Genomic DNA, 25,593 nt, shown 5'->3' on the forward strand with positions numbered 1-25,593 from the left:
AATCTTTTATTTTAAAGCTAATTAAATCGTCTGCTCCTAAATCTTGTTCATTAGATCCTGTTCCGACTTCTGTTCTTAAGGACTGTCTAGACGAAGTTATTCCAGTTTTTACCAATATTATTAATTCTTGTATATCATCCGCTACTATTCCCAACGTTTTCAAACGAGCTTATGTTACCCCTTTAATTAAAAAGTCTACACTGGATCCTAATGTTTTTAAAAATTACAGGCCAGTCTCTAACTTCAGTTTTATTTCTAAAATATTGGAGAAATGTATTGCTTCTCAGATAAAGGCCCATCTAGATGATAACTGTTTGTATGAACCATTTCAAAGTGCTTATAAACAATTTCACAGTACCGAAACAGCTTTAACCCGGGTTTCAAATGATATTTTAATGGAAATTGATAATAGAAAATGTACATTTTTAATTTTATTAGATTTATCTGCTGCTTTCGACACGGTGAACCCTTCCATTCTTCTACGTAGACTTCAATTTAAATTCGGTATTTGTGGCTCTGCATTAAATCTTTTAGAGAGCTATCTTGTGGGTAGAAAACAGTGTATTTTAGTTAATTGCAAATCGTCGTCTGAATCTGTTTTGTCATCTGGGGTTCCCCAAGGTTCTGTTCTTGGTCCGATTTTATTTACCCTCTATACGTCACCATTAGGAGATATTGTCAGAAAATATGGTCTCAGCTTTCATTTGTATGCCGATGATACTCAATTATGTATTTCATTTACACCTAGAAAATGGATGTCAAAGAACTTTCTAAAATTGAATGATGATAAAACCGAATATTTGTTATTAGGCTCAAGGCATCAATTAAGTAAATCTGCACAAGATAACCCCCCTGTTGTAATTGGTAATTGTGATATATTTTCATCTTATTCTGCTCGTAATATTGGCGCTATCTTTGATAGTTTTATGCTTATGGGAGCTCAAGTAAATAATATTTGTAAATTGTGCTATTTTAATATTAGAAATATAGGTAAAATACGTAAATGTGTAACTGTAGAGGCCACTAAGTCACTTCTCGATTAGATAACTTTAATTCACTTTTAGTTGGTTTACCTTTAAAGCTTATAGATAAATTACAAAAAGTAGAGAATACTGCGGCTAGACTTGTTACTTTAACTAAGAAATGTGACCACATAACTCCTGTTTTATATAATTTACACTGGTTACCTGTTAAATATCGAATTGATTTTAAAATTTTATTACTTACTTTTAAATGTTTAAATAATTTAGCTCCTGTTTACCTCTCAGATCTTTTAGAACTTTATACACCTGGCCGAACATTACGTACATCAGATAAACTACTTTTAAAGCCCAAAACTGTTCAACTAGTCTCCTATGGTCAGCGCTCTTTTAGTTATCAAGCACCTGTTTTATGGAATAATCTATCATTTAGTTTAAGATGTTGTACATCTCTGTATTCTTTTAAAAAACAACTTAAAACACATTTATTTAATCAGGCTTTTAACTGACTCTGTATACAATCGTTAACATGCCCATAATCTTGTTGTTTATGTGTGATTTACATTGTCACTTTGTTCAGTGCCTCTGAACATGTTATATGAAAGGGTGCACTATAAATATGCTGTAATAATAATAATAATAATAATAATATCAAATGGATTTATTTTGTTCAGATCTAACTCAGTGTCACCATGTATCAATATCAATCCTTTGTTTCTTTTTGGGAAGGGTTTTCTTTTACAGGGTGGGGTAATGTTCATCGACATCTGTCATTTCAGATCTAACATGGTATATTTTTTATTATTTCAGTAATTCACATGCATTCTGGAGACTATAAATCTGGGGAAAATCCAGAAAATCTAAATCTATAATAGGATTTTATTCAGTACTAAATATCATCCTTTCAGATAAATTTAAGTTTAAGGCATCAAACAGATGATCCAATTATCTTCCAGGGTAGACACAACTATTTTATATCTTTAAATAAAAATAAAATGAATTTGACAAGTCACTCTTCATCCTAATACATCCTGGTAACTATATACCTGTAACATATTAATTTTCGACACGACCTTGGTGGTAAAACCCACTACTGTGCAAAAGGTACAGTCTTTATAATAATTGGTGGTATGAGAGAGAGAGAGAGATGGGGTTTAACATCCACTCAACACAAACTAGGTCATTTCGGAACTTACACATGGTTCAATTCTATTTTAATAATCTGCTTGTGCGTAGGTCTTTAGCAGTGTAAGGAAACCGGAGGACCCGGAGAAAACCTACGAGGCGACCTTACTCCTTGTCACGTACAACCAGGGAATCGAAACCACGCCAGTTGATTCAATGACAGAGAGAGAGGAAAGAGACAAGAGAGAGAGAGAAATGGGGTTAAACGTCCACTCGACACAAACTAGGTAATTTCAGGACTAACACATGGTTCAATTCTTATTTAATAATTCGCTTGCGCGTAGGAGTCTTTAGCAGTGTAAGGAAACCGGGGGACCCGGAGAAAACCTACGAGGTTGGACAGGCAACCCTACTCCTTGTCACGTACACTGGAGGATCGAAACCACGCCAGCTGAGTCAATGACAGACCTTATGATACAGCGTGCACGTGCTAACCATTTGGCCATCCAACACCTCAATTGGTGGTATGATAAAGTGAAAACGAAGTATTCAAATATATACTGTATACCTTGTATATTCTAAATTTCATGCTGTCTCAAGATAAAACTAATCTAGACAGTCAATTAACACAAAAAGAAAAAATAATAAATAAACTGTGAAGTGTTTTCTGCGTGTATACAAGATTTTTCAATAAAACATTTTTTAATAATGTGAATTATGGGTTCGTTGAGTGTATCCATATTTGATCACATATGATTACAAGAGAAAGATGCCTTGTGTGAGCCATTTATAACACCCTAGTCTGTTTTACACATTGATAATACTGTGTCATCATGACATAATCTATCTGAAGCCATGTGATGTCAGCCATATTGTGACCTTTGACGTCTTCTGTGATAACCTCTGAACAAAGTGTAAACAACACTGAATGAACTGCCTTCTACTGGTGAAACAAGTTAATACAGCCTTTCAATCTATAATATTTATAATAATTGAGTAACATGGATACCTATAGCATGTCATTGGTTTTGGCCATAGGAACTGTCATCATTAGCATTTACTGTTCTATAAAAATAGCTGCATATATTTACAGATTCCGCAAGAAGTCAGCCATATTGAAAGAGTTTCCTTCTGATCCACCCCACTGGTTTTGGGGTCATTTACTTTATTTTCCTGCTCCTGATGAAGCTTGTTTGAAGACTAAGCGTGATAGAACTGCCAGATATAATGATTTTTGTCTAGGATGGTTTGGACCTATATTAGCAGATATAAGCGTTACATCACCAGAAAGCGTGAAGCCAATTCTTAAAACATCCATGCCAAAGGGAAAACTTTACCGCTTGCTCCAACCTTGGTTAGGAGATGGTCTTTTGCTTAGCACAGGAGAGAAATGGGCTAGAAATCGCCGGCTACTGACTCCAGCATTTCATTTTGAAATCCTAAAACCTTACTTAATTATTAAAAATAAGGCAGCTGATACCTGTTGTTCAAAAATCAATCAATTTGCAGAAAAGGATAAATACTTTGAAGTGTTTTCTTTACTTACAATGTTTACGTTAGATGTTATCCTAAAATGTGCTTTCTCCTACAATACAAACTGTCAGGAAATTGGAACTGGTCATCCATATGTCCAAGCTGTACATGAACTAAGTCGAATTCTTACTCTCAGATTTATGAAGCCTTGGCTTCACTTTGACTGGGTCTTTAATCTTACAAAGTTGGGAAAAGATTTTAAAAAACACTGTGATTATGTCCATAACGTTGCTGAGGAAATTATTTCTAAGAGGCGTGAAGTTATTCAGAAAGAAGAGCCAGAAGCAGAGTCCAAAAGAAAGCGGTACACTGATTTCCTTGACATACTGTTAATGGCAAGAGATGAAAATGGTGTGGGTTTAACTGACGAAGAAATCAGAGCAGAAGTAGACACGTTTTTGTTTGAAGGACATGACACTACTGGCAGTGCTTTATCCTGGACACTCTTTTCTTTGGCGCAACATCCAAAAATACAGAGTCAGGTCCAGCGAGAAATAGATGAACTATTGTCTGGAAGAATGACTGATGACCTTATGGCAGTAGACCTCAATCAATTACCCTATCTCACCATGTGCATAAAAGAATCCCTTCGTCTTCACAGCATCATTTCCTTCATAATACGACATACAGATCAGGATATCAAGGTCCTGAACAAAACTATTCCAAACGACACCATGACCACCATTTTGATTTATGGAATTCATCACAATCCAACTCTCTGGGAAGATTCCTTGGAATTTCAACCAGAGAGATTCAGTCCAGAAAACATTGACAAAATCAACCCATTTGCTTACATACCTTTTTCAGCTGGCCCAAGAAACTGTATTGGACAGAATTTTGCCATGCATGAAATCAAAGTTTTGTTGGTGAAAATACTGAACAGATTTCATTTTAAACTTGATCCAAACCATGATGTGAGAAAAATTGAAGGACTTGTTATGAAGGCTGAACATGGTATAAAAATGAAAGCTATACAAAGGATTCCAGGACAATACATAAATGTATTTGATTAGCAGAATACAAATGTTAATTGGATTTTTAATTAACACATTTAGTAGATCTATTAAATAAATAAAATTATTAATTTCAAGTAAAGAATTTTGTTATTGTTCATTTGATTCATCACACTGATTACAAAAATGTCCAGGTGCAGCTGATCAGTAAGAACACTGCAATCACTACACGAATGTCGCTGGTGAGCATCCTGGTGTTGGGTCAAAAACAACTTTGGATTTTCCAAGCCGGAATACCACTTGTCAAGTGTAGTGCCTGCGTGTCTAACAAAGAAACTGTGGCTGGACCTCAGCGAATGCTAACTGTCCACAGGTAGGGCGAGGTCTGCACCACTGGGTTCAACCTATACCACTGAAAATTTGGTGGAACGAGTTCTAGATCTGAATTGAATAGTTCCATTTTTTTTTTATTGTAAATGGTGTTTATGACATAGTCCTTGGTTCTTAAAACAGAATATACACAGGTTATTCTAGTGTCACCACTGACAGTATATTTGAACTCTGCCTAACTTTAATCATATTCTGACGGTTCTTTATTCTAGAAACACACCTCAAACCGGAATGAGTGACTTCAGATGTTTTAAAAGATATGTTTATCAGAAACTGTAACCTGATATAAGCTGGGCATCCAGCTACTGGTACCAGAATATCTAGACCATATGTTTAACATGTCTTTTAATATGTCCCTCTTGGGAATAGATTTTTTTCGCTTTCCAGGGATCCAGCTGTTTAAAGTCTCTGAACAAACATTTTATCTTCCATATAAATCACCCGATATCTGCAGCCAGTCTTAAAAGTTTTTAAAAGATAAGAAAAAATTAACTCATGGTGTAATATTACAGTCTTTTCATATACTGCTTGACATTTAATAAGAAAATATAATTACTAAGCAAAGGGATATGCCAGTTTCACTTAATAATAGCCTGAGTGCTGTAAAATATCTAAATAGACCACGCTTACAACAAAAGATTATAATTCTAAGTTCGAAACAAACCTCCAAAAGTTTTCTTAAGCATTTAGACTTTTCTGACAATTGGCTTCTTGTTTTTATCACCAATAGACAATAACATGGCAAAATAACACAACTGACTGTCCAAGTCATTCATAATTATGAAATTTTGAAAACACTTCACGATACCCAGTCCCACTCTATCCACAGTTATCTCTATATTATGATTGTACCTTCAATAAACAACAGATCTGGGTACAGTTATATTTGGTATGTAAAACCACACTTATGTACTAGGTAGTATGTGCTTTCAAGTTTAATCAAGACTTATCAGATCAAAAACCCCACTCTACAGAAATTTATAATGTTGTTATTAGATTAGTACCAGATAATCAAGATCAAATTTGTTTTCTTTAACTCCAGGGCTACTATTGTTTTGATGTACAGCTGGGACATAGGGTGTAGGCTGTTGAAAGTGACTGGTGTAAGGATATCAGTTATCACATGATAATGTACCCTAGTACAAAGATTAGAAACTGTTTAAATTTATTGAACAGCCAGCTGTCTATTCATGTATTATGATGTTTCCACTGAAAATGCTGGGTGGAACCTGGCTTTTTTTCAGGCTCCATTACCTAATGACTCTTTATTTTCTTCATGGTCATGTTAAATATATTTTCAGAAAGAAATAAGTTTAGATGGTCACACAGATGACCGAAATAAGTAAGACTTGAAAGAATGAATCTACAGAGAATTGCTGTGAGCAGAGTAGTGCTCAAGGCTATTTGAACTGATTATTGGTACATTACTACATGTCTAATGTCAATTGAAACTTATTTGAATTTAATCAGTTTTTTGTTTCTTGTAGGAAATAACTAATATTATTAATTCAGTGCAATCAACTAACTTAAACTTCACAATCTGTTGAAATCTGGCCCCCCCCCCCCAAAAAAAAAAAAACTAAAAGCAATGCATATATTGATCATTTAAATTGAATAAAATATTGAAATGGCATTTGAATAAAGATTTAGAGTATTTGAATAGTAATATCAGCATTCAATGTGACAGCTAGAGCAATGTAGACCTTTTATGCTACCAAATTCCTATTCTGACAATTTGGCTCCTAGTCTGCAACGAACTGTGACATATTCCAACATTTTCCAAACTACCACTTGGTATTTCAACTTTATGGTGCTTACATGTATGTGAAAGATTTTGGTATTATAAGTTTTTCAGTACTGTATCAATGTAAATATTTACAAGCACATGCCTTCTAGACTAAGAGATGAAATGCTTCAAATAATCAGCAGAGAAGTACAAATAAATATCGTTTGATACTGAACCTATGAGTCCAGACATAATTATTATTTATTTAGAATAATTGACATTGCGGGTCGTTATTTACAGGTAGCGACCATAAACAATTCCAAATATATCAAAACATTGTGTTAATTGAAGGTTTTCTACACTCCAAGACAGAACTTCCTGTCAGGGCTCTAAATTAAGGGGGGGGGAACAGATTAAAGGATGTTTATTTTTACAATATTTTAGTTGTGTACAGGATGGCCACACAAACTGATGACCCAGGTTAAAAGGAATTGGTGTCTGGATATCATTATTTGGTTCCATCCCATCGCCATTAATGGCCGTATTTACAGACTGAAACAAACGTATTTAAATATTTGATGAATTCTTGAAGAGATTTATGTGGGAATAATTCAGTACTTTGTGAAACATGTGCATTAAATAGTCATTTAGACATATCTCTAGCACCATAAAAATTCCAAATATCAGCTCACTAATTTAAAATTTAAGAAAATTAAAGATTTAGAGAGAGAGGGGTTATATCTTATACAGACAATGAATTTTCCATAATATACATGTATGTATAGAGTTGACATTTATTATAGGACATTTTCTTGTGAAATACAGAAGCATGCATGCATGTAGTTTTAGTCCTTTGTGGCATTAAGACCATTCAAAATAAGAATTTGTTATCAAGACTACAATTCATTTAGACACATGGTAACAAGCCTCATTAATCTCCACTCAGTTTATATAATGTACATTTAATCTGAGTTAATTCTTAATAATGTATCTTGGAAATAATACTTCTATCATTATTATGCAACATATTAATTGTCAGATTATTATACCATTATAAGTAATAATTTACAGTAGATTACAAGAACATACTTCATTGCTAAGACTGTCATGTTTCATACAAGAGCTTGTTTTATTGTCCTACCCGAATTACACAAATTACGGAGGTTGATGCAAAATCTGACACAAAAGCAGATCAAATTGAAAATTATTTTATTACTGACAGCAGATATTTCAAAATAGTTGCATCTTTAATGTCCTAATTCTTAAGTTTATACTTCAAGTACTTTAGTCATTTGTGTAGAGAGTTAAGGTATGTAAATAACCTGTATATAAGATAATTATATACCTATCATCACTTGTTACATTAACATCTGATACACCTGTTTCTATGACTCATAGTTGATGTAACAGAATCAGAATGTTTTAATGACCTCAACTTTTAAACCTAAATAATCCCATATATTAAAGACATACAATAAATGGAGATGAATTGAATGGTGATTAACATTTTGCAGATATTTTAATGAGGTTATTTTGAGACTAATATACATGTTTTTATTTCTATGTTAAATGAGAATGGAAGTATTTTGCCTCACAATAGCATTTCTAGCTGACTACAGTAAATGCTAATGGTTCTTTCACAAGCACTATCAATATATACTGGTAAATGGGACCTGTTTTTCAACCTATCCAAATTACTAGGCACCCTTAAGTGAGATGGTGTAGGTTAAGTATGATTACACCGATTTCCTCCTACTTGTTAAGACTTGGTTCGGAAATGATGAAGTTAGTGTTGAGGGAACTATATTTTACCCTCTTGTTACAAACAGATATTGGGAGCTACAGACAATATCCATGTTACAAGACATAGACATCACTATAACACTGCTGGAAGTCATGATGACACCCACATAAAACAAGAATTTTGCCCATGCAGTAATGTTTATGCCTACTCTGTACTCGTTCATTCCATCTCAGCATAATAATCCTTTGAACAGGAATGATTTGTAACAAGATAACTGATAGGATAATTACGGCATCCATTGGTCAGATGGTCACTAGCTAATCTCATTCACGGGTCACAGGTCATGCCTTAAGGTTAAAGTGCAAGATAAATCCTTCTGGTCCCAGTATTCAGATGTCAAGCAAGATTTGTTTGAAGTGAAATCAGCTTAAATAGATGACTGCCTTATATCACATATTGTTGGTTGTTAAAAGTACAGTGTTATTCCACCTGTTATTACATGTACACATCAAGACATGGCTTAAATTTACAAATAAATTTTACAATTTCTCAACGAATGTTTCATGAAATCCACATTCAAATTTAAAAATTCATTGTCCTTTTATAAAATTATGTAGTTCTTTTTTAAAATTTGGGGGGTTGGGTAGTCTAGTGATTTAACATGTGCGTGTGAAATCACAAGATCTGTCATAGAGTCAAGTAGAATGGTTTTGAATCTCCGCTTTTACCTGACAAGCAGTAGGGTTGCCTGTCCAACTTTGTTGGGTTTTTTTTGTTTTTTTGGAGGTCGGGTGTTCAATCCCTGCATTGGCAGAGAAAGTTCATCCCGATTTTCCGCCGTGGTTCTCCCTTGTCAGTGATGCAGGACGGAGGGCCTGACAAGGAAAGCTGTCTAGTCGTTCGGATGGGACGAAAAACCGAGGTCCCGTGTACACATTGGCGTGCACGTAAAAGATCCCTTGGCAGTTGGAATTCGATATAAGAGTAGGCCGTAGTGCCGCTGTCCGGGCAAAATTTCCCTCATAGCACACTGTATGGCGTATGCCCGTCTTCATTAGCTCAGGTTAGGAGCAGAACAGTAGGACGTTAAACTCCATTTCATTTCATTTCATTTCATTGTTGGTTTTCTCCGGGTCCTGTTTCCTCCCACAGGTAAAGGCCGCTATGCACAAGTGAATTATTGAAATAAAACTGAACCATGTGTTGGTCCTGAAATGACCTAGAAGGTCAGCACACAAAAAAGAATAAACATATAAAATTCAAAGAAATCAACAATTTTATTTTTAACCCTCTGATCTAGGTTTTCTAAGTGTATTCTATCTCTGGTTATATAAAATCAATACAATTGTTTTTTCATGTAAATAAAGACTAAAGACATATTTCAAATCAGTTATTGCAAGAGTTCTTTAAAAATTAGCATCATGTCCGACAGACTAGAAGACTGCATAACAATATAATTATAACTCTGTTTTGTAAACTCCTCCAGGACTCAACACTAATCATATCCTCAATTAACACTGATGACTTTCAGATCACTGAGTCTGTTCAACAAGCTCTTATGATGTCCGCTAATCCTTCCCCTCACTAAATGAACAATGTGTGGTTGTAATCATATAGCGACAACATATTAAACCTAACGCATCTCAATTACTAAATAAACTATAGCCAATCATCAAATCTCTCCATTTTGAGTCAAGCGTGAGCAAATTCAATTTACTTCTTCTAATTTTCTTCATCCCCTAGCGGCAACAAACTCCTGCACTCTTCCCAATCCCCCTCAGGTCTATGTTTGAAACTTTCAAAAGGGATCTTTTGCATTTTCTTAATTGCATTTAATCAACTTTAATCCAACAATTCAATTAATAAAAATAATTAGATTCAGAAATTTTATTAAAGAATCTCATATTTAAAATCAAATTGTTTGAGCTCCTCAAACATTGTGCTTCCTGTGTCGTCCTTTTGTAATAAATCCAGTTTTTCTCGTGTTCCTAATAAAATTATGTATTATATAAAATTTCACATACATGTCAGCAGAACAATTTTCAAATGCTATTAAATAAATGTCAAAATGTTTTCCAAAATGATTAATACAGCATTGTATAATGATAACGGTTATCAATTTCAACAAAAACTTATAATTACCCAAAATTATTTCTACTTCTTGTACTAATTATTCCTAAATTTTAATATCAATCCAAAAATAAATTGATCTGCATGCATGACTCTCTTTTCCTATCAGTATAGTTTTATTTCTTTTTGTCGACTACATTTAAAAAGAATTTATAATGACTTTTATAGATTTATGATCCCGTTCCAAGAAGAATCTGACATTGACTGAAAATAGTAATTTACCAATACAATCCCCAGGTCCTGGATCCAGTTTATAAAAAAAATCTGACGTTTTCCATATGGTTTGCATATCTTTGTCTCTGCAAATTAGTTTTGTACAAACTATTACTGGATTTTCTGTGAAGTAATTTGCAATTCAAGTAAACTCGGAGGTAAGTCTGATATTTCTAGGAACCAGACCATGACGCCAACTGCTCTAACGTCTTATTTAGTTGAGACATCTTTGCTCCCACAGATTGTTCCGAAATTTAAGAAGATTCTCATGAGCATAAAAGTCTGTTACCAAGGGAAAGGGTGTGAAATCACATGCACAGAGGAATATTAACCTATTCCTACATTCATCATGACATGTTTTAGGGTCCATATCTGTCAATAACGGGAGGCGAGGTCGAACAATAATACCCCACCGATACCAGATGTTTAACTACAATCAAATTAAAAATTGCCAATTATCAGCTTGATTTCTAACAGCATGCCGTCCCCGACAATCGCTAGACGTTTTTTAATAATTAGTCAAGACATTTGTCTTTCTGTTCAGCAACTGATGCGTGGATTAGTCTTTGTTCTGGCCGGGGATCATGTGTGACCTTGTATCGATCCAAGGTGATATTTGATCAACCCTTGTTAATAATTAACTAGACATTAAGTTTTAATTAAAGATGTCTGACCTAAACATTTTTCTCATCGTATCTTACAATACTTTTTACAAATTACCATACATAATTGATAACTCTGCTTCATGTATGCTTCAAATCTAGACTTACTCAATCTCCAAACATGATATCATTTTTTTTTTTAGAACTGGTTATATGTCTCCTGAAGAAATCTGCAGACAAATTTTTGACTGACGCGACACAAAAAGTAATAAAATTTTAAACAGACTTGTCTGATATATTCTTTGAATGGCATTTAGTAATTGAAACATAATCAAAAACACACTTTTATGGATAACAATTACTATGGTTTATTTCACTGCGACGTTTCAACAAGGTTTCACAAGTCGTTATCAAGCATATACACAAATAGATAAAAAATGAGAAAGATATGAATATATATATACAAACATCAGTGCGAACTATTGTCTGATCTTCGTATGAGAATTGAAATTATTCATAAATTTAGTAAAATGTTTGTAGATGAATCAGCCACAAAATGTATCATATAACATTTTCAAGGGTTCTTATTAATGATGTCTACTTTAAGTTCAAATGCTTACTAGGGACGATATAAATAACCGTATTTAAAGTGCATGAGTAAATAGTACCAAAGACTGAAACTATATAACTCAAATAAATATCAAAATACATAACAAATTCAATACAATCAAAACTGAAATAAACTAGGAAATCAACAGTATCTGTCTCTTTAAGAAATCAAAGTTTTAGGGAATGAGAACCATCATAACCACACAAAATATTGAACCCTTAGGATTAAATAAATCCTCCTTTACAAAAATAGGAAATTCATACAAATAAATAAATACAGACGTCTAAAGTCTTTTTGTTGTCCTTGAAAGGTTTATTTATAGATTCAATCGATTAAGCTTCATTTCCTCATTTTCTCTATACTGACAATCACAATCTACATCAAATTTCTTTTAAATTCAATTACCTCAGCCCCCAAAAATATGCTTAAAAAGGATTACTTTCCATATATCAATTAACAGTCTATAGAAAGACACTATAATAAAGAAAATGAAAGCAACTATATGGAATTCAATTAAAATCTGATTTAAAAAAGGGTATCACTAAATCTTAATAAAGTGCTAATCCCTTTTGTACAAGATCACAATTATTAATAACTTATTAAAAAGGCATAAAATTTATTGGTATTTATTCCCCAGTGTGTAAGATTACCCAGAGAAAAGCCATAAATCTTGAAACACAATCCCTCTTTTCTGATTAAAGTCTGAAAATAAATCCTTTCCGTTGAACCAAAGTGACTTCTAGTCCTTTTGATTTTTGGAATAAATATAGCAAGGTATCAATATCAATCTGTCTGTTATAAGGACTTAGTAGAGTAAACTTTCTAAAGAAAACACACTGACAATAATAAATATTTCACTAGCTAAAAGTCTCTGATTATAAACGAGAAATGTGTCAAAAGGCACCTAAGCCAATTGCGCACATGTATCTTTTTTTTTTTTTGATTACCACAGTGTTTGAAATTTCTATTGTGACAAAGAAAATAATAAATCTTTCCGTTAAATTAGATGAATGAACTGCAGGCTTGATGTAAAAATATGGTTATTACAGCACTGCAATATTATTTCTACTATTCAATGGAATAAAATAACACACTGTTTAAAGGGGCAATCTCCAAATTTAATATGACACATTAAACAAAAGTGTGTTTAAGTATGAAAATGCCAGAATGTGTTGATATGGTCTATTTAACTTGTTTGAAATTTCAAATCAATTGATTGCTAGATTTTCGTAATAGAGACAGAGAAATGAGGCTTAACGGCATCTCAACCACTTTCTTAACATCCTTTTTAACATCAATTGCTGGAGAGACCAGATAAACATGACAATGACTTACTACTATAACTTTCAGCAAGTATATATTTCAAAAAAGTACCATAGAGCTTGAGATAGTTGTGCAGGACTAGCCAATGAAATGGTCTGTTTAAACTAGATTTACGCAAGCCGTACAATAAATTATGAGAGACACGTCGTATAATAGACAAGAAAACAAAAGTTAAATACATGTACATAGTTGTGGTCATTTAGTTTAAGCTCACCTATATCACCTAAGGTATATATGGTGTACAGGACATGTAACTTAGATGTCTATTACAATTTAATTTTAATATGTTGCTTTATTATTCCCTTTGTATCTCATCTCAAGATTGTAGTACTGATTCTCAACCAATCAACTTTGCAGTAATCGCAACTTGACTATGCCAATCAACATCAACGTGTATCAATCAAAAGTTTGGGCTATATTTTAGCAGATAATATTTCTTGAGCTTGAAAAATTATTTTTCAGTTACATCTTGTGATTTTCAAGAATTGTGTGTCCAATTCTGAGAGCCTGATATGAAATTTGTTTTAATCTTGATGTGAACAGATGTATGGGAGGAGCAGATTACTTAATAAAAAGCAACATTGTTTGCTGGGGTTAAATAAACTGGACAAAGATGGATGGACAATAAATATGTCTGCAGCATGGACACGACACTGTGACAACATTTTGTCATCACCAATGAGTTTCTGTCACTCTAAAGCTATAATTCTTATTAAGAGGATACCATTTTATTTGTTTGTTTTTTCAACATTTTGAATTCAGCCTGTCTAAGCATGTCTATCAAAAATATATTCGCCTGGAATATCAAACAAATCAGAAAGGGATTAAGAGAACACAGCCTAACATGTGATCTGGCAAACAATGGGCAAGCGTGTGTCAAAAAGGGAAAAAAAGCGTTAAGGTGCGAAGAGGGAAATCACCAGTCATAAAGCTGCGGGTATTGTACTGGATCCTGCCTCTCTTGTTAAACCAAGATGAAAGGATTTCCATAAGAAAAGACAACCCGAAAAACCACTTAGAGAGCAAAGAGAATTTAATTAGAAGATTATAGAAATGGTACCATAAGTTGTTTTTTGTTGATTAGCGTAATTTTCAGAAGGATATTGTTAAATGTTCCACACCAACAAAAGATTCGATCATATTATTGTCAGCCCAAAGTAAAATTACAATCTGAAAGAACCAGCCATTTTGACAGCTTTTATACTGCATTGAAATATCGCCAAGCTTTAAGTCTGGAACAGCCTCAAATGGTAAATTATATAATGGAACTATGATTTGCATTGTGAACAATTTACATTTTTATTAATGTTTGCAACCGCGAATATGCATATCGTTTACTTTTGCACCATATACAATTTCAACAGGGTTGTAATGTAGCCATGTACGACATCCCACCCTTATAATTATTTTAATTAAAATTATAGCATTTCTTTCCCAATTTTTATTTTCCATTTGTTTACTCCATTTCATTTTGGTTTATAGACATTTCTTAATAAGGTATGTCATTGGCTGATTAATCTAATAAAAACCTGTGATACAGCAAAATCTTTCAAAAGACTTTTATTATCCAGATATTGGATTGGGTTTTTTTAAACTAAAATAACATCTACTTTTTACTGGGTTGCATTAACTTTTTCACCAAAAATAATACAATATGCATTTGGACCTAAACAAAAAAAAACCGATTACACAAGCTTTGACATAAAAACCCCCAACATCTACAATGACTCACTGTCAAGGTATTTTAAATGGTTTAACGATAAATTAGATAGGTAATTGTTCTCACAAACTATGTATACATGGCTCTAACATGTACAGTAAGTGCATTTTATAATGTTAAATCTATATTGTATTACAAAGACAGTGATTACTAATTTAGAAACCTGGATTTCTTTTCAAATAAATGTTATGTTTAGGCAATTGTTACAGTTTCTGAATAACCCAAATTGCGTTTCCAGCTCATGAATTTAAGTTCAAAATGGAACAGGGCTATTAGTTTTCCAATAGGTTGCGGAAGCAAATTGAATGTTGGGACACTACATTAAAATACTGTTATAGAATAGAATCTTTTATAACTCAGAGAAATTTGGAGGATTTTATTAATGATTGAAAGTCTATATAACATTTTGTAAGTTTTAACCAGTGTTTTCACTTTCCAGGTCAATTCCTGATACAGAGCTGAGAGCTGTTGTCTTTTTCTGCAGAGAAAATGCAAATATCTATAGGTGGTAAAATAACGTAAAAAAAAAAGTATTGAATTGGATTGATCTGATGTATTATTTTGATTAGTTATGGAAATATTAAGCGGAAGTAAGCTTATTTACTAATTTTAGTTTAAATATTGGCTGATTGTGCTTGACAATGGAACATAACCTTGGTTAACCATGTATAACTCAACACTGACTTTATCTACAGATGTAAATTTTTAAACCAAAGACAGATTGTCATCCCACAAAACAAATCAATATACCGGTATATAAAATTCAATTAAAGCCACAATTTTATTTTTGAAAGGCAAAACATACAATCTACTTTGTTGTATTTCACTGTAAAAACAGATTTCTTAATAGCGATATAGAAACAGTTTATATTTCAAGTGAGAAGATTTTTTGGATGCCATCATTTTTGGATGCCATCTCATAATGGAAAATATTTTAATTTTGAATTCCATTTTCTAATTTTAATTTCTAATTCCATTTTCTAATTTTAATTTTGAATTTTGAATTTCTAATTTTAATAATTTATTTGGAGTTTTAAATTTATTTTATTTTTAGTTCAATTTTGTGATTCTTTAATATTGATTTTGCCGATATCTAATTCCAATTTTCTAATTCTTAATTTAATTACTAACATTTTTAATTTATTCTAATTTTAATTTTAATTACAAATTCCACCATTTTCATTCATCTATCAGTTGGTGTAGAAAAGTGGGGCACTAGACAAACAAGACATTTTGAAAGACTTCTATGCATCTAAGAAAAGACCACAAAGCTGAGTCATATAACAGTAATTGCTTCATCTGTAATAAGGTGGTGCAACTTTTAAATACACAAACCTCACATAAGAGATTTACTCAACCAGAAAAATGCATCTTCCATTACTGTTTTTTAAACCTTTTATATACCTGGGAAAGTCTACAAGACGCCAATGTGAAAATGCTTGGTTACATGGCTAGGCATAGTGAGAAAATATCTCGTTGGTATCTAGGGGTCAGTGATTATGAAAGGGTTTCTATTTATAAAAAGATATGATGCAGTATCATATTGTCTACTTACAAGAAATATTTTTTTACATACCCTTGATAAGTATTTGAGCATCTATTAACTAATATTTAAAGATGCATGTACTTTCCCACGTACAAACTGTGTGGTTTCATGATATATTTGGACTAAAAACATATTCAAACATATTAACCCATCAAAAATTTGCTTCAAATCCCTCTCAAACCTTTGTATACGCTGAGAGATTCCTCAAGAAATAAATAAACTGATGTTAGAGACCATGTCTGTCATTTCGCTTCTTTGAGTGAGGGTCCATTTTTCAGAATGTACATGTATATTTCATTGCTTACTGTCCATTTACCATACATATTGAGGCCTAACTAAGTTCTCAAGTATTTTCAGTCTACTTCTTTATCTGCTGTTTGTACAGACACCCCTAAATTTTCCCAAAACCTCCTAACCATTTGTTCAAGAAATAACAACCGCTCCCTCAGTCAAGCTTGCACACAATAAGCTGGCAGACAACAGTCAGGTTGCCAGTTACTGATACCCTGACATTTTTGCCCAGTGCTTGCCCCATAGGTGTTTTCGGGTAATCCAGTATTTTTCTAGTAAGATTGGGTGTCTATACATTCAATATATACCAAATTTGCCATACTTTTATTGGAAATAACCAACCGATAAATACTTTCGGACAATGTATCTTTAATGTGAGAAAGTTCAAGAAGCTTTTGCACCTTTTTTTAAAAATTGCATTACTGGTACTCTAATCCTTAACTAAATATGTACATCTAAATAAAGTAGGTTATGTATAATGTATACATGTATGCAATGAAGGTGTATATTAAATATAATGTTGGTGTCACATGCTTTATAAAATGTATGTTCTAAAGACCCAACATGCTAGAATAATACTCAATTAGAATTATGACCACACACAACAAAAATATCATTCTATACTGACTATAAATGGCTAATTTTAATTTCTTCGGAATCCAATGTTTGCATGTTCGTTTGAAATCAAGTACAGTAGATTCTGAATCTGTATTAAGCAGCCACTCAAGGGAATTTTCATGACTGACCATTTAATGGGAAGGACCTCTTAATAAAATCTCAGTGTTTGTTAGTATACTTGCATCCGTAAATTTGGCCATCACTGAAACTCGCTATTACAATGAAAATTCTTAAGACTCAAATCATTGATATAAATTCTGCAAACATATCATTTTGTAGCATTTTGTTATATTCGATAATATTGTAGTGATCGGGGGTATTTCTCAACGTCCCACTTGGTGTTCCAAGACATCCGCAATAATATCAACGTTACCTATTTGAAGTCTAAAGCATAATCTGAGCCGTGGCCATTTCGTTTGTTCGTCCACTTCATAGAAAATGCCATGGCCACGGCAAAACAGCAATATATTGTGTCATATTAATTTAGTCTCAATATATCCCAAATTATATTTTCATAATGTACTTACAATTTCTCTAGTAACTGTGAACTGGATTCTATTCTAAAAGGATCTTTAACATCAAGGGCTTTGATTTTCTTTGCTAATTGTCGAATTGTGGCTGTTAATTTCTTGTATCTGAAAATAAAATACAGTCTTCGATAATCATAAGAGTATATGTAGAAAAATATGGCTACAGTAGTACAGTGGTTGCTAATTTTGTTATCACTTTTATTGTTATCACTTTTGATAACTAACATGGAAATGGAATTGTGTTTAATGGCGTATCAGCACCAACCCGGGCTATATTGTGCCAGAAAACTAACTTGGGACTAATTAATTTTACTGTAAGATATGCTCATTACAAGAAACTGTTTGATTCAGGTGGGAGGTATATATTTCAGGGGGGTTGGATGGCCGAATGGTTAGCATGTGCGCACTGTATCATAAGGTCTGTCATTGAGTCAACTGGCGTGGTTTCAATTCCCCGGTTGTACATAGCAAAGAGTAGGGTCGCCTGTCCAACCTTGTTGGTGTTCTACTTGGCCTCCGGTTTCCTCCCACTGCTAAAGACCCCTATGCGCAAGCGGATTGTTGAAATAAAATTGAACCATGTGTTAGTCCCGAAATGGACGATAAACCCCATTTTTCTATCTCTCTCTCTTTCTCTCTTATTGACAATACATGTATGTATATATTTAAGTGGGCTACATCTGTCCTGTTCAAATACATGTACCCTATATATTTATGTAATAATACCAGAATCTTTGTGAAAAAGCCAGGAACTTTGTGATAATGACATGATCTTTGTGACAACACCAGGAATTTTGTGATAACACTAGGATCTTTGTGATAAAATGGTGTGATGATGATAGTTTGAAATGATGTGATTATCTTTGGAGTCCTTGAATTAATCCTCCTAGTAATGTATCTATGTAATGATGTATCTTTGATGGACAGATATAATGTTGAAACTTTGCTTATGTAATAAGGATTTGTGTGGCAGATATAAATGATCTATCCTTTCTTCGTGAAAACTAAAAAATTTGGTTGCAATCCTCACTTTCAACGTGTTTATCTTTTTTTTTTGTCCTTGAAAATATATTTGTGATAATAAATTTTTGTTATGATATATGATGTACATGTATAATTGTTAAATGGACACAATGATGAAACTTTGTAAGTGTAATAAAACCTCAATTGAAATAGACTTTCCAAAAACAAAGAAACTGGGTTGCAGTGTTCCAATCTGATCTTTCATGTGTTTATATTTTTTTAAAAGTCCTTGAAATGATCTCATTCTATCCCTACTTAGATTACACAGATAAAGAGACATAAGTGTTTTAAATAACTGCTATTCCTGGTAGTCTATGGCATTTTCTCGTTGTGACTCATCTTGTAGGTGAAAACTAACACACTAACATATATTATGTAACATATATTCATAAGTAAATGTAACAACTTACTTCAACATACATACACTATATTTAATTACCTACATGTACTTTTAACAAAATAGATATGACTCAGAGTCATTACTGACATGATTATTACTTTTGCAAAGATAGAGAAGTATGAGGATAAGCCAATTTAACTAAAACCAAATTTTACTTTTCAGCTGTTTATTCGGATCGACAATCTGTTAACATCTAAAGACATGTTAAAGAAAAGTTTTGGTCCTGTGATGACAGCATAATAATACAGTTGTTGACCTTGATTAGATAACTAATCAAATGTCTCAATAAAAGATTCTTGTATCATGGGCTTTGATTGGTACTTTGTTCTTTAGTCAACCTGTTGTAACTTTTATCTCTTTCTATGCTTTTAAATATTAGTTGGTTTCCATGAATGAATATATTCATTATACAGTGCAAAATATGACAAAATTGTATTAAGTTTAATTGACATCAAATAAATAAGTTCTTATAACCTTGAGAAACTCTTTGAACGTGAATATTCGTGAGATAATATCACCAATCATATCGCAAGCTCACCAGAAACAAATTGTTCACATTACTGTAAATTTGAAATAAATATTTTGCTCACAACTTTTATTGCCATTAAGAGGTAAGACTTCTGGGAAGCTTAAAATCAACCCAGACATTTTAATTTCAAAAAGGACCCAATCAATATTATTAGCTACTGATAAATTATAGCCAGTGTGCAATGTACTTTACTAGTAATTCCATCAGCCAACAACTTGGTGGTACTATGACATGCCATAATCTGCCGATCTGGATCAATATATCCACTTATAGTCTGTGGAAATATATTATCTGCATTAAAAAAAATAAATCATTCTGTTAGTCTGCTTAAAGTTGAGCACAACTGACATACCGGTACACAAAAGTCCACATGCTTTTTTACAATATTTTAAGAAAAACTAATTTAAATGAGAAATAACTTTGCAAATAAATTGCATTCAAATCAATCAATCTCATATCATACTGGTTCCCAAGGGAGTGGATTTGTCATAACTTTCCTGGAATCAGGAACATTTCATTACCAAACGAAATAAACAGTTACGAACAGTTTACTGTACCAGTGTTATTTCGATGAAGGCTGTAACTAGGGGTAATGCATGTATGATGACAATATGGAAAAATTGACTACCTACATCAAAGCTGCATAAATACTGATTGTTCATGAAGTCAAGTGAATCGTCCAAGATGAGATGAGAAGAGCTTTGACAGGGAACGTCTGCCTCACTTCAGGTGCACAAGTGAAATAGATTTGGCTGAAAAATGGGGCTTGAAGAATGGCAATTCTTGTTCTAAGTCCCGATTCAGATTCAGCTCCAGATACGTAGAAACAAGCTCACCATCATGTGGATATAAACATCAAAATCTGTCCTGGCGATCAAAATCATGGGGGGGGGGGGACAGAGACCTATTCGTCCCCCTTCCGATTCTAAGGGGGGGTCATGTTCCCCCCCTCTCGTCCCCCCTTAAATTCACGCCCATGCTGGTTCCAGATTTCATACAGGAACAATACAGGTTCCAGATCTCATACAGAAACAACATAGATTCCAGATCCCATACAGGAACAATATAGATTTCAGGTCTCATACAGGAACAATATAGACCCCAGGGTGTGTTTACAGGTAAGTGCAGATGAAATGACATATGGAATCCACGATAATAGAAGTATCCACTTTAAATTTGGGTGTATAAAAAGTATTAGTTCATAGAGAAAGAACATATGTAGATCTTTAACCCTTTTCATTTCCTTTGTCTCAGTAAATGATATTAAAAATGCAAACAAAAGACATAAATTTTAATAAAAGATCAAAATTGAAAACTAAAATCTCACTTTCAAAATGTCACAGATTTCCAAAGTAGGTTCCTTAAGATAACAGTAAAACATTTGTTTCAGAGTTTCTACCTGTTTCATGGCAATTTGAGGTTCTAATGTATGAAAAGTTTTATCTAACTTAGGATTAGGAACACACACAGCAAGCTTATATAGTTATGCTTTAAATGTCAAATTTGGCATTAGATAAGACACTAGCATACATGCATTTTATTTAGGATTAAAGATAAAAGTAGGACTATGTATAGTATACAAACTATTATTTTCTAGCGATCTAGACCAGTATTTAAGTTTACTTCAAATTAAATTTTTCTCACTCTGGTAAACTATTTTCTGGTTCAAGGAGATTGTGGGGGGTAAAGCAGCAAGTAGGGGATAAAGCAGAGTTTTCAATTTTTGGCTTATTTTAGCTAGATATATTCTTCCAAAGATTATGACCACATTTTGCAGAATCTCAAGTTTATATGTTTTTAATTGCTTTTACACACAAAAACTGCAAATTTAATTGCATTTATTTAATCTGCTTGGCCATATAAGACGTAACGAAATTTAGGTAAGCTGGGGTGGGGAAAAATTAGAATCATTGAAAAGCTGGGAAACTTCATTGAATTATTACTTTGCCTAGCCCAATTACAATCGAATTTTTTCAAAAATTCCAATTTTGTTTCGTCTTATATGGCCGAGTAGCGCAAATTTGTGCTCTGCCCTGTATTTGAATTTCAATGGCATCAGCCAGGCTGTTTGGCAGAGGGGGGAGGGGGCGTATTATTAACAGCATGTTGTGAACATACTGCCAATCTGACTTAGGCGAAGGAAAAAAGCCGAAATTAGATCAAATGGACCGAAAAACGTGCAGGATCAAAGGGTCCAAACGATTTTATCCAAGTTGAGCAAAGATCCGACTTATACGAATCTGACTTATGCGAGGTTTACTGTACATGTACACTTTAATCTTTAATGCTGAAGGTAACAACATTAGATCAGGACAATAACATGTCAGAATGATGATTATACCATGATTGTATTAAAACACCACAGATTAATTCTCTCAAAACACCAACATGGCAGCTAAAAGTTCTAACAAAATTTAGCATTTTTTACCATATTTAACAGATGGATGCATGCACAGAGAAGCTGAAAATTGTTGATGCCCAGGCTGCTGAATGGATGGAACACACAAGACATAGTCCCAATGCTTCAAAACAAATTTGAAAAAATGTGATACTAACTACTCAGCCATAACAAGAAATTGAGATGGACAATGCTGAAAATTAATACTTTTATGTCACCATCTCTTGGCACAAATTCAATGCTTCACAGCATTAAAATCAAAATAACGTATAAATAATTGTAGCCTATTGAATGAGAGTTTGTACATACATGTACTGCTATTGGAATGAATATGCTAAGTCTCGAGTCCATATCTCTGAGAGACAATTATCAAATCTTCATCAAATTCGCTAGGGATCATCTTCATAATGATAGTGACACACACAATAAGAAATAAAAGAATCTATATATAACTGCAGCTTGTAGAGTGAACCCTAAGCCAGAGTCCATATTTCAGGCAAACATTATCGGATCTTCACCAAATTCAATATAAACACACTAATAAATATAAATCAAAAAAATCCATGAAACATTGTAGCCAGCAGTAATATGAGCACGAGCCAAATGTGAATGGACAAATTGTTCGGAATAGTAGGCACGCAGAAACCTCTGTTCTTCAAAACAACTACAATTAAGCAAAAAATGCTACCTGACATGGGTACAAATCATCTCTTTAAATCAGAGCATTAAAAGCTATTGCCATACCTGACATTTAAAATGGAGAAGATATGATGTCTAAACATATAACATGTAAAAACAGTCAGTCAAAATGTGTGACTTAGACAAAGGGAAAATCGCATGTAGAGAACCTGTATAGGTCGGCACATCAGAAATGCACGGTAATTGTGAATGTTGCTATTTCAAATTTATTCTTGTTGGACATTTTTACCAAAAATAAAGGGGTATGACTCTTATCATTATTTAAGCAGATGGATTCAGACCACAATCAAAATTCATACGTAATAAAAATGGGCACACACTGCTATTTTTCATATTCAATTCCCGTACAGTCTTCAAATTTATGTCAGTAATATTCCTACCAAATTATGCATTTTCATAATCTGACAGAATGAAAGTGTGCTGACCCGTACCTGCTTCAAATTCACGTCAGTAATATTGTTCCAAAATTATGTGTCTTCATTTATACGGCAGCAAATGAAAGCAAACCATCGGAAATAAGAATAGTTTGTGATAGAATTAAAGCATGCTGACCCGTACCTTCTTCAAATTCACGGCAGTAATATTCCTCCAGTCCAATATTACGTGTCTTCATTTATACAACACCAAATGAAAGCAAAACATCCACAATAAGAATAGTTTATGATGTCGAAACATCGTTTAATTGTTTTATTTTTTATAAAATGGTACGGTATTTTAAAACCACATTGGTAGTTTAATCACTCGTAAAATGGCACAGCCAAGCCATTTAAAAACACTGCTTGATTAACTCACCAACCTCTTTATTGAAGTGATAACGCAGTAATCCAATAAATACCCTGGGCAGATTAGTAATCTAGTAATCTGGTCGAGAAGTGAACTCAGCGCTATACACATGATATAATCCATATATTATATCGAAGTTAAAAAAAAAGGGAGTGAAATGAAACATGAATGCCCGATTTAGCTATGTTCATGTAGCTATCTGTTAAACTGTTTAAGTATTTTACACAATAGCTATCAAAAAGGGATAGGGAAATAGTACAGATTAAGGCAGACTAAGATTAAAATTATTAAGAACCAAATAGTGAATAAAAAAACATTAAATTCATAAATAATTGAATATCATTGAACACTTTCGTGTGTGTACTTACTTCGTGTAGTCTTCTCGCCGTTGTATAAAATATCTTTTAAGTATGGTTAGTTCTTGGATGTTGTTATCTACCTCCCATGATATAAAATCTACCTTTTTCAGGAGTTTTTTCTCGTGATATTTCAATCTTCTGACCATGTTTACATTCAACACGTGTTTACAAATCAACAGGAAGTGAGGAAAACCTGGCCAAGGGAAACAACTGGAAAACTTTGCAAGGATTCAGACCATAACTTGAAATCCCTCTTTGATTTGGTTGAAAAACAAAATTTTCAAATAAAATAGATTATATAAGTTATTTTTGGTTTCTTTTTGTGGTGACGATCTGTCTTCGTTAATAATGTTACGTCAATAGATATAATTGAGACTGTAAAGAAAAGAAATCGACTTTCGAAATTAAAATTTAATCGTACGATAGATTGCCCTATTACTAATCGAATTATCACAGTAGACCAATCAAATTTTGTACTCTGTTTTCACCTAAATCAAAGAGTTGCCGATTTAAATAATGTTTCCACCAAACTGATGCAATCGTTTCTGTTAATTGAGTTCCTATTAAAGGACATTCTTCGAGAACTTTTTAAAATATTCTGGAAGAGCCCCGAGCCCCCCCCCCCCTGCCGCCACCCAATGGAGAACCTTTTAAAATATTCTTGAAGAGGACCGATTTATATGTATACCCATAATACATGTATTTGCCTAAGGATACTGGGACTTTATTATCGAACACTGAAGAGATGTTTTATGTTCGTATGATAATCATAATATTAATAGCTACGGCATAAAATACGCAGCGATCATTAGAAACCAGAAGAGCGTTAAGTCTTTATTGTCGTTGGCGTGGGAGTAATTTTTAAGACACGATCTTATGTGTATTACCTTACAAAATTATCGACGATAATCCGAGCATACAGTAATTAATATAAAAAAAAGACAATGGCGGCAATGTTTATCAACCTCAAATTAACATCGATTCATGCGGTTCCCACGCTTTTTAAATCTCACTTAACAAAAAAAGCGGACATATTAAAATATTCCATTTGTACATTGTCATGAAGACTAGAAGAATAAACGTAAAGGCGTATCAATTGAATTTAAAAGGCACGTGCCTCAAACCCCCCACTTCATAAGTTTCAATATTCTATGGCGGGATTACTGATGCGCGTGCAGGGTCGATAGATTCAATAAAGCAATCAATCTTGAGTAATAACTGAGCATTAAATGATAAAGCAAATGCTTTCGTTCCAAGGCTGTAAGAGGACAATGGATTTGTCAATATAATAATGTGCATACGAACAAGACAATCCACAGGTAACTGAGGCAGGTAGGGATGAGAGGTAGCAATTAGGATCGTCAGGGC

General features: G+C 33.2%; 2 protein-coding genes across 3 annotated transcripts in view; one reads left to right on the top strand and one right to left on the bottom strand.

The window, feature by feature from the left end:
• The window catches only part of LOC126826803 (U3 small nucleolar ribonucleoprotein protein IMP3), a 68,717-nt gene that overhangs the window by 17,290 nt on the left and 25,834 nt on the right, over positions 1-25,593 (bottom strand). Inside the window, exons 1-2 of one of the 2 annotated variants that reach the window (XM_050555893.2) lie at positions 24,235-24,422; positions 18,032-18,139 (exon numbers count right to left, since the gene is read on the bottom strand). In XM_050555893.2, the coding sequence (XP_050411850.1) occupies positions 18,032-18,139; positions 24,235-24,371 (245 nt within the window). In that variant the 5' untranslated portion in view covers positions 24,372-24,422. Of the gene's footprint in view, positions 1-18,031; positions 18,140-24,234; positions 24,423-25,593 lie in introns of those variants that run through there. The other variant, XM_056098320.1, reaches the window with a different exon arrangement.
• Positions 2,981-4,730, top strand: LOC126826734 (cytochrome P450 4F6). Its single transcript, XM_050555768.2, has one exon. The coding sequence runs from the start codon at positions 3,107-3,109 to the stop codon at positions 4,649-4,651; it is 1,545 nt and encodes a 514-aa protein (XP_050411725.2). The 5' UTR covers positions 2,981-3,106; the 3' UTR covers positions 4,652-4,730.

The sequence above is a fragment of the Patella vulgata genome, chromosome 1, assembly GCF_932274485.2.
Source record: "Patella vulgata chromosome 1, xgPatVulg1.2, whole genome shotgun sequence".
In the NCBI taxonomy this organism is placed as follows: Eukaryota; Metazoa; Mollusca; class Gastropoda; family Patellidae; genus Patella; species Patella vulgata.

What these genes read in the sequence shown, in the direction of transcription:
- LOC126826734 (XM_050555768.2), top strand. Translation starts at nt 3,107, where the DNA reads ATGGATACCTATAGCATGTCATTGGTTTTGGCCATAGGAACTGTCATC.